The sequence below is a fragment of the Rhipicephalus sanguineus genome, chromosome 11 (assembly GCF_013339695.2).
Source record: "Rhipicephalus sanguineus isolate Rsan-2018 chromosome 11, BIME_Rsan_1.4, whole genome shotgun sequence".
Taxonomy (NCBI): domain Eukaryota; kingdom Metazoa; phylum Arthropoda; class Arachnida; order Ixodida; family Ixodidae; genus Rhipicephalus; species Rhipicephalus sanguineus.
The window spans coordinates 32,026,652-32,042,956 of NC_051186.1; the positions used below are offsets into that span (position 1 = coordinate 32,026,652).

The window sequence follows — 16,305 nt, forward strand, 5'->3', positions numbered from 1 at the left end:
CACTTCCGATGTTCATAAATATAGATGATTATCTTTACTAGCTAATTGGCTACCTTATTATGCAGGTAGTTCAACAACGCATGCGCACAGCCCGTTCATTACGGTCCTCAACAAACAATCAAACAGGCAAGCGCAAAAATATTAACGAAATGTCGGCCATCGGCGTATAAGCACGACGTACTACCATCTTTACAATGCGCAGAAAAACGGCAGCGAGATAGAATCTCCGAGGTTCGCACGCAAAGTTCGCACGAGGCAAAGCAAAAAAATGTGTCGCGTTTGCGCTTGCAAAGTCGCTGGCCTCGCAGTCTTCCTCGTATTGCTATCCATCACGTTCGCGCAGGAGGGCTTCACGGCAAAACCTACCGTCGCTGCGGCTAAGCCATCGCTTCCAGTCGCCGCTGCCTCTCAGGCGGCAATTGTTCCAGGCGGCGGTCGCACGCTTCAGAAGAGGCCCAATCCTTCGCATTCGATCGCGGAAACCAGTGCGGCCATGCGAGACGCGCTGGAAAGCTTCCAGGTGAACGAGAACCGCATCATTCGTACCGAAGACTCTCGGCGTATGGGTGCGCGATACCTGAACGAAACCGAGCTCAGCTCCAACCGGGACTGCACGCTGTGGTGTTGGGAGACGACTAGCTGCAACGTAGCCGTGTTCGAAGAAAAGGTACGCATAAATGTTGGTGCGAGATCTGTGTCGATAATGTTCACTGAACAGGGCGCGCGCTAAGAGTGAACTACATGCAGTTCGAACATCATCCCGCAAATGTTTAGGGGACGCCGCGCGGGGCCGTGAAAGGAAAACAATCTAAAGTCACTGGCGGCATGGAATTGACAGCTGCATGCATCGTTGGTCTTACTGTTCACGCATACAAGGGAGAATTAATCTCAAATTTCCATTGAATTATGTGTTCTCCTTAGAATTATATGCAGGAAACCTGCAGGTTCTTCTCTTACTGTATCTTTATTCTATGCAACAAGTATATATTGCTCATATACATATAAATAATGTCAATATGATAAAAAAATTGGAGCCTCTTTATTGTATGAAATGCTCATCACGTATATATCATACTCTTTTAAAAATGCAATTTTTTTTAATTTTGTGCAGATAAACCTGCAAACATGTATCAGCAAAAATCATTTTACAGTATGAAATTACGTTATGTTAATTTTAGCTCTATACATGTTATTAGAATGTTCAGAAGGGTTCAGTATACATAATAAGTATATATCATCTGAAGCATTCAGTGCACTTTTACGAGTACTATACTAGCTGCGGTAAAATAGCGACCTGGTGTGGTAAATAAATCACAGAAAATAGTTCTTAACACACCTTCAATATCAGTGTAAACACAGCAGTGATGTCATTACAAATTTTATTTTCCCGTTATTAACACGATGTGCAACTAACTGCACTCTGAACCCACAACCTTCAAAGGTTGTGGGTTCAGATCTCACCGATGGAAAGGGTGATTTTCCGTCCTCTTGAATTCATTTCAATTTGCATCACAATTAGTACACCACAGTTAAAGACAACAGTTAACGTCCTCTATGCTTTCCCTGGCCTAAATATCTGTTCGATTCATTCGGTTGTGTCTTACATACCATGTCGCTATCAGACCACGCTGCCGACATCCATTTTGATGTGATATCGATGTTGGGATGCAGGGAAAAGGCAGCTGTTACCTGTTCGACTGTGGGCCGCCATCGCACTTTCTGTGCCTGTTCACGGCCCACACGTTCTACACCGTCTCTGTGCTCACCTTGCCGACGCGCAACACCGAGGCCCCCGTCTGGTCCGGCTCCCACCACGAGCAAGAACTCACGCAGCTACGTCAGCCCCGACCGCTACTCACTAGCGATGCAGGAGCACCACCGCACAATCCGCCCGCCGTGACACAGGCACCCAAGCCAACCACAAGCACGAGTACTCCACATCAAGCCAATGTGGGTCAAGCCGAGAATGATCAAGACGAATCACCGGACAGTAAGCATCGTAATCAATTAGTCAACACAATGAGGAAGAAATATGTACTTTTAAGTGCGAATTCAGGAGAGTTGGTTTTGCTTTAACAAATAAGCAGCACACAAACTGCTTCAGGGAAGTGAAGCAAACAAAATACATAGGCTCCCGCTAGTGCGGTTCAGGGTAGAATGAAGACTTCAAGTGATGAGAATGATGACATTGCTTGTTCAGTGACCGCCTTCTCAGCACCTGAGAAGACGCAGAAGGTACTAACAAATGAAGATTACATATTTCTCCTATACAGTGGTGGTTCACAAACTTTTAACCCTCATTGTCTCCTTAATAACCTTACGGGTTATTTATTCATTAACCTATCTTTTTAAAATATAAGTTTGTGTGCAAGGAGAAACTACAGTAAAGCTAAGACCGCAGGAACTCATATATGCAGCTGTCGGAAAGAAATTTCAGCAGAAAGAAAGTTAGTGCGCAGTTAGCCTCCTTATTCAGTTTACAGAGGCCGAATAGAATGCGTTCTGCTGGCCCGCTTAGCTCACAAGCATGCAGTGTCACTCTCTAGACGTTCCACAGAGTGCAGCGATATTGTATGTAAATTTACAGGCCACCAGTGTCAGCACTACCAGTTTCGCTGCCAAAACTCCAGCGAATGCATCGCTGTATACAACGTCTGCGATGGCATACCACAGTGCGTTGATGGAAGCGACGAAGCTGAAGACCTCAAGTGCCCTGGTGCGAGTAAGTTCTGGCCCAAAATACGCTGGCCACCAATCCCCCTTGTTTTTGAAACTTCTTATCTAAAGTTCTTGCATGCTCATTAAAGATCTTTTTTTGCTGTTTTGGTATGGTATGTGTCTTGGATGAAAACATTGATACTACTCTACTTGTACTGTAATACCTAATGATGCTATGAATGAATGAATGAATGAACAAGCAAGCAAACAAGAAAATGAGTGGTCAGTGTGTATGTTTGTGTGAAGGTGTTGCTGATGATAACAACACATCTAAACATACAGCTTATTTCAAAGAAGAATAAAAGTGTAACCACTAACAGTACATGTATCATGAATCCATGTATGACCTGATCTGGATAATGGCTGATGCTTCAGAAACTTCGTTGTTTGCTACTTGGCCCAAAGCTTCTAAATGCTTATGTCAGCAAAGATAAATGCCTTATCAAAATATTGTTGATAAGCATGCATATGAACATCCTGTGTGCGACTAATTGTAATTACTGACACATTTTGTCAGCAAAAAATGAGTGTTAAATATTGAAGAACTAATTAACATATAGAAGTAAATGAGATGACTGGCAGCAATGTTGCATTTACCAGGGCAGAACAGCATAGAACAAAATGCTGTCATCATCACCACTACCACCATCATGGTCTCCACCATGGTCACCACCATTGCAATCAGCCTATATAACGTATTATATTATGATTCTCCTGCCGGCAAATCAACTATATCAATAAGACATCAGCCAATATGACATCCTGATATATTAGCATGTAGTAATCTTTTTAAAATTACAAGGTTAACTTCGAAAAAGTGCTCACACTGTATCATTTGTCAAACTGCTTTGAACAGAGATACCCGAGGCTAGCAGCGCTACGGCCAGCCCATCTACGACGACTTTGCCGACAACGGCCGAACACGCTCGGCCAGGAAGCACCGCAGCCGTGGACACAGAACAGCAGGACAGAGCACCTCCGGCCAATTCCCCTCAACCTTCTGCAGGTGATGACGGCCCTCGACACAGCCCTGCGGTCGATATGGGAGGTGTGTGGAACGAAAAACTCACAGGGTCCCTTATGGCATTCGCCTGAGACGACTCGAAGGCAAAAGCCTTTTTTTCCTTCTCAGTAGATGTATTGATCCTCCCCCACTCCCCACGAAAGCTTTCTGCACTTAATGTGGCTTTGCACTGCCTCCAGGATCGGAGACATAAGAGCCCGGGACACGAGATTTTCGAAAAAGCTGAATTCTTGCTTAGCCTGAGAGCAAAGCCTCTTATTAAATGTTTAAGCCTGTAACAGTGTCGCAACCCACACAGTTATCTATGAAGTTAGTATGGTCACACATGCATTAAAACAGCAGAAATTTGTATTTGCCATGAAGCGCGTGTCTCAAAGACTTTTGTCTCTAGGAGCACATACATTGGTCAATCTGACCAGATTTTATGCAAGGTAATAATAAAGATTAAATACAGGTTTTTAGAAAAACTGACATTTTAGACACTCTTTCTTCATTGCCCACTGCAGGTAGGATTCCAAAGCCTATGCTCAATGGCCATAACAGCTTCCCACCGTTGCCTCACAACAACAGGCTTCGTTGGGGCGATGAAAGCAGCCACAGTCATGCCCGACCAGAGTACAGAGACCCATACGAAGAACCTTTTGCACCAGAACAGAAGTACTACGACTATGGACAGGCCTACCCTGAGAGTTATCGGTACTGGATCAACGATGCCGATACACAGCTCTACCCCATGGTTGCTGATGGTAATGCTAAAATCCTTAATACAGGTCCTTAATAGAGATGCTTATAAAATAGTAGCAAAAGTCATGATGTATATGTAATTATATGTCTATAGCATTATAATGCTTTGCTGTATGCCTTTCTACATCTGAATGCAGCTTCAGCTGAACGTATAGTTGATTACACCACCAATCAATACCGTATTACATATTACACCATGCCACACTCGACACCATACAATTTACTGCACTATACCATATGCCATACCATATACTATACCCTACACCATACTGCGTATCATACCATACACCCCGCCATATACGATACCATAATCATACCGTATCACATGCCATTACTGTGTACCATATCATACACCTTGCTGTATACCATACTGTAATCACACCACATCATATGCCATACCATATACAACACCATAATGTGCATTACACAATATCAGGTGTGTCTGCTTCAGCAAGCATTTGGTGTGTTGTGACAACACAGACCTAAGCAGGAGCTTTAGGGCCCCGCGGAGAAGGAGGCAATGTGCCCCTGTGGCCCTGTCTTCATGTAGATGGCACTATGCCATGCGATACCACACCATGTACAATATATTATATACCATACTGTGTTATATGTCTAAAATGACTTCAGTACAAATATCCAAGTTTGTATGAATCCAAGTGTTGCACCCAAGTACTTAATTAACAGATAAGTTATTCTCTTCAACTACAGGAATCATGCAGCCACAGAATTACAGAGCCCAGAAGCCAAGAATGAACCTTCAGCAGCAGCACCAATACCAGCAGCAGCAAATGCAGCAGCAAGAGCTCCAGCAACAGCAGCAAAGGTTACAGCAGCAGCGCTACCAGCAGCAACAGTTTCGCCAACACCAGCTCAAACAGCTGCAGCACGAACTGCAGCAGCAGAAACAACAGGTGTCCTCTGTTCAGGACTACCCACCCAGTCGTTGGAAAATGAGCCGTGGGTAGGTATATGACAAAAGCATGATGTCGCAATAACAGCCAGGGTTCTCCACTAGCGGGAGCCAAGTTCCACCCCTCCTCTCAATGGTCGAGACCTAAAGAAAACAAGCTTCGCAATGGGTGCAAAAATAAAAAGTAAGCGCTGACATGCTGCTCACAATGGCCTGCCCTTGGTTCCTGACCTAAGCGGTAAAAGTGGGAAGCAAACAGTTCTTGGAATGCAACATCCGGGGTCCTCTGTCACCGCATTATCGTCAAAGACCTGCATGGCCATAACCCTGCACATTGAACAACTGCGAGACAGGTTTGACTGAGTAAAAGCATGGTGCAAAGTCTTCCCCCCTCCCCCTCTGCACACACTTATGGTCATAGTTAAAAACTGGTTCATTGCTGGACTAACTTGTTCATACTTATTACACTGAAATAAGAACAGAAGGCAAAAAGTACTACAGAATAAGTTTAACGATCGAATCACTAAATTTGCTTGGCTTGTAGGCTCATACTTAATGCAGTGCAATAAGATGCAAAACAGTCGGAAGACCAGAACAGGAAAAAGTGTCTTTCCTGCAATGAGATGCTCTTTCCTGTACCCAATCTTCATATTACAGAATAATGAAGACGAGTTATCTGCATAACAGGCAGCTTGATAACAGAATTTTCCTCATCCTAGCATCCTAGACCTACCAGTACAGGAAAGGATTGCATTCCAGCTGGTCTGAACAAGGAGTACAATGGTAAATTGGCTCACAACTGAAACCAGTTGGTTTCAGGTTTTCAGTTTCCAGATTGGTTTATAGGGTTCTACATAACCTCTAGCAGTAGTGCTGCCTTTCTTTCTTTAATGAAAAAGAGGGAGGATGCAGGGGAGTGCCTCTGACTATAGAGGGGATGGGGCATACAGGCGTTGTGGAGTTTCACATTATGCCAGGTACCCTGTAGTAGACAGAAATTTCAGAAAGAGTCAAGGGGGCCGAGAAAGGGGCACGTGCATAGCCTGCAAGTTACTCGCCAGATCTAATTCATGTGCTGCATCTCTGCAGGCCCTTGGTTCCCGTGGATCAAAGTGACAGTTACGGGCCCCAGCCATACGCTCCAACCGTGGCTCCATACAGTCGACGACTGCACCCTGGCATTGGAGGAGGCCATTCAAATCGACCAGTGCAGGGTTTGCAGCAGGATATGCCAGGTGGCAAGCTTGCAGAACAAGCCATAGGCCAGCAACAGGGCCTCACGCAAGATTCGCAGCCCGACTCACAGCTGGAGACACAGCCACAAGCTCCGGAGCAGCCAAAGCTCAAGCCGCATCCCGTGATGCCAGCCAAGCCACTTGCACCAGCCACCAACGAAGATGGTGAGGCACCTCTGGTTAATATTTATGATCAAGAACCCTTAAAGGTGCCCTGTGACAGTTTCATAAGTTATCATAGAATGACCCCACTACTGAGCTATGCTGCCTCATGAATCTCCTGCTGAAGTTTATTGATTCCATCAAGTATAAGTGAAATTATCACACAAAAGCAAACTGCGTTCTTTCTCCTTGCTGGAACCTACACAGGGTTTGAGGAGATGGCTAGAGGGAATGCACTGCCAAGAAGTTAAATTGCAGCACATCATGGCTTGTCTTTTTTTTTTACCATTATAGGCTGCTGCTTCTCGTTCAAGCAGGCACAGCATTGGCATGTGGCAGCATCTTAATGGTCACAGTTCTTTCATGACATGGCACATGGCTTCTGAGGTTGTCCGCTAGTGAGTCATTCATGAAATCAGCCAATACACGTCATGCCCGCTTGCTCCTCCCAGCTGCATAATTGATGATGACATTGCCGAAGCAGTAGAAAGTGACCTTTGGCTGTTCTTGACATGAAACTGTAAATTTCATCCTGCATGCAACGCGGTAACTGGCTTTCATGTTTACAGTAGTCCCTAATCACAGGTCGGCATTATTTTCTGACCATGTTCAAAAAGTATTCGGGGGCCCCTTTAACCCTTTCGGCCCTGGCGGTGTCAATTGACACCATGACGCAACATTTCCCCTAGCACCTCTGAAATGAAACCAAAACTGTTCATTCTTGGGGGAATACTTCTTCAATGATCCCCACTGCGTTTAACACCAAAATTGTGACATGCATAGGAACTGGGAGCCGTAGTGAAGAAGAAGCTTGACCGAAGTCATGGGTGACGCCGTGGTGGGTTAGCTGAGGCGGCTAAGCGCAATTTTCGGGTCGACGTACCGAAGCTGTTTCAATGAGTATCACACTGAAAAATGAGACGTGGTTCACATTTTGTGAACTCTAGTGAATAGCGGGAAAAAAGATGCCATTTTTCTCATTTCACAACCGCTGAGCCCTGATGACCTAATTTGATGTCATGTCTGTAAATCCATTAATAATTGCACCACTGGCTCAATTTTTCGTTTGGGGTCTTCTGAGGTCATAGCTATTAGGAAAACAAACACAAAAAATGTCCCAGACCAAAATAAAAAATCCAGGGCTGAAAGGGTTAATGAAGTTCACTGCATGGTTTTTCAGTTGTGTGTAGTGCATGCGCATAACCTACATCATCAAGTGCAATGCTTTTATGATCTGCTCTGCAACAGAGTCAGGTGGGAACATAATGGATAACATCTGCATGTTTCCAGCACAAAGCAGTTTCTTGCTCTTTATTCTGCTTCAGAAAAGCAATTAGTTACAGGTTCTTGGTTTCTCGCATGAAGATGTTGACAACATTTGCGGCAGATCTCCCTGCTATTATCACTTAAAAGGCTGTTGTAATATAAATGTTTCTCGTGTGGGGTTTCAGCTAGGGCATGTCCACTCACATGTATGCAATTCCAAAGTACTAATCGCCTTTTATTTATGACTGAAATGAAACTCATGTCCATCCAATGTGGTTCTCACCACTTGAAACATTTGTTATACTACGAGCACCTGTTCATGTGCATTCTTCCTGTGTCCCTGTCTTGTTTATTTGCGCTTACCAGTTTTACCTTCAAATTTGTTATACTGTTAGGAGTAGGATTTGCTACTAAACTGCGAGAGTTACAAAACAAATGAACATATCACAATCATCTGGAATGAGCACTATGTGCAGTGAAAGAAGAATGGATGTTCTAAAGGAATTTTGTTTGAACAAAAGTTATGGCATGTTGAACATTCGCAACCGAGTTTATGTCAAGCTAAGATTTTGCTCATGAAAGTTCAGCATACCATAACTTCTTCAAAGGGGCTTAGAATATTCATTCTAAGCCTGACCTGACCAGCATAAGATATCATGCCAAGAATAAACATACTATAACGCTCAATATATGTCTGCTTTTGACACACTGTCAGGGACGGACTTCGGCACTTCAGTATCTGTTCTTGTTGAGCAGTTAGAGTTGAAATCTCACAATTCTTATTCCTTTTGAAAATTCTATTTTCATCACACTTAAATCAACATCCGAGAACAAAGATCGAGCTTGTGCTTTTACTGAGGCATTCGCTAACTGCCTATTTTATTTTCAACTTAGCATATTTCATTTGAGCCAGTTCAAATTTATCCATATGTTTGGATTCTTGCATCTCAAGTGAATTTTAACCTCGAATTCACGTGAATAAGCTAAAATTTTGTTTCCTTCCTTGTTTATTACTTAGTCGTGCTAATTCAGCTTTGCATCACATAAGTTGTGACTGTAAACACTTGAATGCCACAGCATAATGTTCAACAAACTTCATTCCTGCACTGAAGCACTGAATTAACTGACGTTTGTTGCCACAGACACCTTCTATCAGCCTGTTGTCGAAGTGGCACCCCCACCGGCACCCCATCAAAGTAGTTCAAAGCACATCACAGAGCACCTGCAGAGTGAGTCACGCTACTCTAGCACCCGAAAAAGAGTGATTGCCATGTGCTGATCATGTTACTGTGTATGATGCTGAATCACTTTTCAGAGCCTCAAGCAAAACCAGCAAAGGCAGCGGCTGGGTCTGAAGTGCCACATCACAATGAGAGGCCTGTACAGTACAGCAGGCTCCACGAAGTTGCTAACATGCAGGTGAGGTTGAATGTTACACACATTTCACCACCTTGTTAACTCCAATTAAACCAGAGGACTATTACGACCTCTGTGATTGGTTTAAAATGCCGCCATTACAGAATTTGGCAATATGGCTGATTTTGACAGTGTCCAGAATAGCACCCCTGGTAACAAGACGATGAATAAGTTGTAGCCACTGACCACGTCAAGATGAAAAACAAGCAGAGATGTTTCAGGATAAGTGTGATCAAGGAACTCGTATGGGTGTCAAAATGTCTGGTTTTTCACTTTGACTTGGCCAGTGACCACAACTTCTTTATTAACATAATATTTCAGATGCAAAAGCATTGTATGAAGCACTCTGTATGCTTACATGATGTGAATATGCGAGTCTGATGTGAATATGATGCAAATATAACGAAGGAATTTTCGTGCTGAATGTAGTAATTTTTGTAAAGAACTATTGTATAGCATACTTTTCCCAGCATGATAACGCCTCGGATTGCAGGTGAGCTTTACCCAAGTGGAGCAAGGGAGCCGCGGGGCCGAACCGGAATCGGGCAGTGCCGTGCTGGCCCTCACATTGGGCCTCTGCATCACGGGTCTCCTGCTCGTGTTGGTCGGCTGTCGTCTTCGATTGGCGCGACACCGGCTAGCACGCCGAGGCGGCCGGTCGTCGCTCGCGCACGATGCCGACTACCTGGTCAACGGAATGTATCTCTAAACCTCACTATGTTGCAAGTATGTCGATAAGTGAAGACAGAGTACCTTTTTGAAAGTTTGTATCTCGAGAGAAGATGTGGCTTTCACTTAATGTCCGTTACGCTCGACTTTCGTTAACCTCACTCGATTGGGAACACAGAGCATTGGTTCGAGCTATCCGCAGGTTGAAATCAATGGTGCCTTTGAGATTGCCATGAAAGTGTGTAGCTGTAACAATGCTCTGAACGAACATGCAGAAATGAGTAGCGCAAGGAACCTTGCAAGTATAAGATTTGTCACGAAGGAATTGAACCACCAGGAAACATTCAGTTTTCATTTTGGACACAACAGTCAGGAAAATCTAAGTCAGTGAACAAAAATCAAGTGGTAGATATTTTAGGAAGGAAGGTATGAAAGAGAACAGGCAAGAAGGGTGTTGTCACCCGTGCATTGCACAAGCAATGGGTTAGTGCGGCCACTGGCCTTTGGAAAAGTGTCGTGTACATAATGGTCAGCGTATTGGGCCTTTCTACAGTGCACATTATTCACTATCGCACTCACGCACCTTAGATAACAATGCTGCTAAGGCAGGCTTTTACGTTTGTTCTGCACAACTTATGTGCAAGTATCCCTAATTGCCACGATACTATCCCTCCTCAAATCAAGCAGAATATGTTCCGAGCTTTCATGAGCTTAATTGTGCACAGGAATGCATCGTCACCTACTGAGATCTCTGACTTAAAGTGAGAGCCAAGTTAACCATTGCTTAATTAATAGAAACCAATCGTAGCTCGACCTCGTGCAGGTTTAAAGGCACACAACATGAGAAAATTGCACTTTGACAGCTTAAAAGAAAAGTAGTGCACTTGATTAAGGAACTTCTTACAGAAGGCAATGAAATGAGTTTACGTCATCAGCACTTCATACAAGAAACCTCATGGTTATAAAGTAAACCTTCATTCATTCTGATATTTGTCATCAATGGCACATGCTGTGAAATGTGTGCCTGTGTATTACTCACAGTTATGAGCAGAATGTACGCAGTCAGTCAATATGAATAGAAACACCTGATATGGCATTTCACACCACTCAGTATTCTTGCTTCCAACTATCCGCTGATTGAGTAGTACACCGTACACAATACTTTTTCAGACACAAGAACTACTCTGCCTGCATCACAAACTTGCATTCCAATTAACGTTAACCGAGCAGAAATTTTAGTTTGTTCTGGAGACTATGCCCCGTAAAATTTTCGGCCAATTGCACTAGTAAAGAGCGCAAATATGAATTCCAGGCTGTGTGCCCGACGTTTGCATGAATGGAGCATTTTTGCGGAAGTCCCACCGTGTAAACTTTTGGTGTCTGCTGCATTTGTTGGAAACTACGTACAAGTTTTACAGGTGAGACACAAAGAGTGGTACTTTATCGGTGTACTTTGGCCTGACTGTGATGGCCTCATGGTTAGGCAGCATGCAAGATTACAAATGAGTCAATACTTAACAAACCATGAGAAAATAAAAGGACTAAGTTCTCAAAACTTCTCGTCCTAAATTAAGAAAGGCAAGAACATCCATAACATCTTAAACTTAATAGTACAGTTACACCTGAATACAACAAACACGGCATGGCAAATTATTAGATGTAGCAAAGTCTCAATTGTTTCTCACCAATATCACCATGTATAAAATACATGCTTACAACAAGTATCAGACATCAGATGTGAGCTTTGTTTTAGAATGTTGAACAGTACTATTACCTCAGCAAAAAAGAAAAGCTATTACTGACGCCTAAACAGTGAAATACAGGCATCGCACTTAAATTGTGCTTAACTGTGGATACAACAAGTGTTCTTAGATATCATAGTGATTTTGTACGCAATGTATATTTAGCATGCTTACCATGCGTTATTTCCAATTCCCAATTTGAAAATGTGGACGTGAAATGGTTGTGCTGCTTGAGAACTTGTCATATTTGCGCATACATGTACGACAGATCCTCAAGTACAGTGTGTGTTAGCCTTGGTCAAACTTTTTATATCACAAATGCATTTGTGTTGCAGCTATAATGTTAATGAAAATGCAAAGAAACACAACTACATTTTTTCTGCAACTGCAGAAAAAATAGTTTAGAAAAGTTTTGTACTCGCCAATATTTTAGCGCTTATCATTTTTGTGTGCAATTAAAAGGTCTGTATTCTCAGGCACTTGGTAGCGATATTGACGCACCTGTAAGAAAAAAAAAAAACCTTGCATCAAACTTGTAAAATGTAGTTCTGACTTAGGCACAAATCTCAAATTTACGTCTGAAAATAAACAAACTAGCATAGCACTTGTGCAAATACACCGCTTCTGTTGCAGTTTAAAAGAACAGCATTTGCATGCATTGTGTGTACCGACCAAAATTTCATCTTTTGTCCCAGACCGTCAACTCAGCTGTTGTGATAATCTCTAAGCTAGAACTCTTGGCAACTGTTCGCAATGATAATTTTGTGCTGATTTGCCACAAATGCTTACAGTAGACTTTAGAACGTAAGAGCACAAGTATTTGTACAGTGAATGTAGTGCAAAATGATGTAGGTTTTTGTACGACGATCTTTTTTTTAATGCTTTGCATCTGCTGTATATGTAATCGACAGGAATTTCCGAGACAGCCCTGTAGAATGGTTGAGTTGATGTAGACAACTAAGCGAACGCCTGTGTGGATATTTCAGAAGTTTTCTAAAAAAATGTTTACAGATGTGAAGAATGTGCATTATGTGCTATGCCACCGCCGCACAAGCAAAGTTATGAAGTACTCGAGTTCTTTATCTCTCTTAGTGCAATTTATTATAATTAACAGCAAATTGGGTCATATCAATGTTATGACAAAGGTTATTGAACATTTAAAGCTAAGTTGTAATCACATATTTAATATTACAAATCATTAAAATCTTTTGTGTAAACACATCGTATCGTCAAAAACCTCACTGTGGGAGCTTTTTTCAGCTTTTTCAAATATGCCTCTTCTAGAGTCAGAGCCAAGTAGATTAGTATCTCTAGATATAATGTGGTATCTATGTCAGTTAAGTTCACAGAGCACCACGTTGCTCATACATTACTGTTATCGCTTGACTAATTATTTTCGTATTCAGATACTGCACACAAGAGGCTGCTAGTCCAAAGATAAGCTGCGGGGCAGCATCACCATTGTGAGAAAGCATTGTTTCGGGCATTCTATATTTATGTACGCAAAATGCAAGAACGTTTCCGCATGGCCACTTCTGAACCAATCTAGATTAAGTTCACTGCAATTTAAAATTTAAAAAAGTATTTTTATTTATTTATTTATTATTTATTTATTTTATTTTTTATGACAATGATTAGTGATCTAATCCCTGAGTTTTTTCCTTATATAATTTTTGTTATCAGAAATTGAAAAGAAAAAACTAAGAAGGTAAAGTCTTGAGGCTGTGACTTTGCAACTGCAGTAGACAGATGTCACATTCTTGCATATTTAATAGGATGCAATGACCAAAAAAATAGCTTTACACTGTTAATGAATCTGCCATTACTGAATGGCTCTCATAAAACTCAACTAAGTTATTATTAAGTCTAGTAAGTTAACCATTAGATTGGTTTGCCCTAAATTCCCCATTGACAAAATTGTGGCATCAGTATTGGTGCATAGTTGTGAAGTTATAATCGCAGCACTACACTTTCTTCAAAATTTATGCGATTTTGGACCATTTATGCAGAAACATTTGAAGGCCTAACAGTACTTAGTAGAACCCTTTTTTTTTTTTTGAAAGCAGCAAAGCTCACTCAGATTGGTGTAGCAGTTGTCTAAATAGAGTTTCTACATCTCAAATAGTCTTGAATTTATTTTTTTTTAAATGACCCCAAGCCCGTTAATTAAACGGCATTTCTACATTTAACCTTCTGCAAATAAATATGTACCAGAGGCTTACACGCTTCTGCGATTGACTGTGCTTGTGTAGTATGACTATTATGCTGACAAAAGACCAAAGCCTGTTGCACACACTGTGCAACTTCAAATCTACAGCAACAAGCTCAATTCACAATATAAAGCACTACAGACAAAACATTAAATGTTGCAAAACCCTCAAAAGACAATACATATTAAGGCCAACCAGCAACAATGCGGTCAGAAAACAAATGTCAATCCGAGCCATAGCCAAGAGAAAGCGAATGTTATTGAAGCCTTGCCTCAATTTCGATGTAACTTTTTTTTTTCCTTCACTAAAGGCATACTTCTCCAGCATCTTTTGTCGTTTGTTGTCAACTGTTTTGCTAGTAGTTCTCCTCGTGTTCTTACGATGAAATAAAAGTTTTTAGAAAATACAGAATCTTGTGTTGTCTCTGGTAGCATGCATGGATCTACACACTGTACCCCATTTTGCAAGTCGTATTAAAGGCCAACTCCGGCGATTTTTCGAGGTCGATGGATCTCAATGAAATTCGCTGGGTACGTTCCTTTGCACGTTTCCGTCATTTATGCCAAATTACAGGCTTGGAGACAAGCGCAGATTGTTTGCAAATAAATTTTAAAGACTGTCTGCAAACGCCCTCCTGGCTTCCCACAATTATTGGCAACATTGCGTCTGTGACGTTAGTATTGGGAAGGCGGCGGAAGTGACGCAGCCGAGGGCACCGCTAATTTCGGCCGCTACAGTGAGCACCTGCTGTGCTGGCCGAGACACTGTCAGTATCAGAAGCGGCACTGTCAGTCGCAGACATTACAGCTGATGCGCAGCGTGCTCACCTCTCCACTGTGCGCCTGCTCGTCCCGGCTGTCACAGTTTTCATACTCCGCGCCGGTGTGACCGGCATGCCTTGCATGACTTCGGGTTCGTTCGTAACAACGTCTATGTCATACGTAGACAGTACACTCGGTTGGGTTTCGGTTTCGGTGTTGCGCTTTTTTGCTTATTTAAAATTATTCTCCAATTTGCTGAGTATTTCTGCTATCGGGCCCGTAACAGGAGCGTCTCAGGAACATAGAAGCACCATTACTTTGACATGGCCAAAAAATCACTGGAGTTGGCCTTTAAAGCGTGGATAAAAAAAATTAACACTCGCCTGCTGTGACAGCGTTTCATGACCCACCTATGAATTACACATAGGCGAGTTCATAAGCTTTCGCATCTTTGTTCATCTTTGCACTAGTAACTTTACTGTAATATTTTACGGTGAAAGGAAGGTTTGCAACAAGGTTCACTGTTATTGCTTCTCTGTCCTTTACATTAAATCATCAGCAGCATTCCACTGTTTTTGTCATTTCTTAATTATCGTGGTGTCATTAGGCTGTCACCTCCCTCTTGACATTACCTCGTACCACAACATGGCGAGAAAAAAAACTGCCTGCCGACAGTGATGTGCTATCAAGTGCTCCATTGCTCCATTGTACGAAATTCACACTCGGCAATTTGTGTGGGGCATTTCGTAACATGCAGCTTCTGAGAATGCTAAGGGCTGTGCATGTATTCCAGAAACCATGGATACTGCAGGAGACATAAACAACGAAGGCCATGCACTTTCGGGAGGACAGCAGCACCTGCTGCAAGAGCCTCCTACTATCATTAGCTCAGAGCATTTTCCGTTACTAGAAAGTCCCACATTTTCATAGCTGCTGACAGAAAGTTGCCATAACTCACAGACTGGCGCCATGGCCGTCGTGTGTCATTGCAATCAGCAGCTTCAATGTATGCAGTTATGGCAAATCAGTTCTGTGGAATCCCACAAGGTGGCGGAAGGGTTAAAGAAAGGGAAATTGACAACCACCCATTAGTAGCCCGAAGCCACACGGAAATCCATTCGGATTTCTCAGGAGGAAAGCATTTTAGTTGCTGAAAAATTCGTCCTGGTCCAGGGTTCGAACCCAGGACCAACGCCATTCCCGGGCAGTCACTCTACCAATTGAGCTAACCAGGAAGCTAGCAATTGGCAGCGCAAGGGCGAATTCATTGACAACTCAAAGCACATGGACACACATTATTGCAAATTAGTTCTGTGGAATCCCGCAAGGTGGCATAACGGTTAAAGGGAAATTGACTTCCCTTTCTCTACGTATGCACTGTATTGAAAACCGATGCAGAAAGAGATGCAGCAGAAGATTTTGATAGAGGTAATCCAAGAAATGGT

The 16,305-nt window shown here is 42.6% G+C and overlaps 1 protein-coding gene across 1 annotated transcript; it reads left to right on the forward strand.

Moving 5' to 3' along the window:
- The first annotated feature begins 130 nt into the window (after nt 1-130).
- LOC119374726 (uncharacterized) lies at nt 131-14,525 on the forward strand. Its single transcript, XM_037644915.2, has 10 exons — nt 131-667; nt 1,672-1,990; nt 2,588-2,722; nt 3,575-3,766; nt 4,249-4,488; nt 5,198-5,450; nt 6,489-6,799; nt 9,205-9,291; nt 9,378-9,481; nt 9,972-14,525. Exons 1-10 carry the CDS (start codon nt 269-271, stop codon nt 10,185-10,187), a joined length of 2,256 nt encoding a protein of 751 aa, XP_037500843.1. The 5' UTR covers nt 131-268; the 3' UTR covers nt 10,188-14,525.
- Nucleotides 14,526-16,305: the final 1,780 nt, after the last annotated feature.

Bases quoted from the DNA above. Each gene is read 5' to 3' on its own strand.
- LOC119374726 (XM_037644915.2), top strand. From the start codon at position 269: ATGTGTCGCGTTTGCGCTTGCAAAGTCGCTGGCCTCGCAGTCTTCCTC. The intron at 5,451-6,488 runs GTAGGTATATGA...GCATCTCTGCAG, and splicing joins CGTTGGAAAATGAGCCGTGG to GCCCTTGGTTCCCGTGGATC. The intron at 9,292-9,377 runs GTGAGTCACGCT...ATCACTTTTCAG, and splicing joins CATCACAGAGCACCTGCAGA to AGCCTCAAGCAAAACCAGCA.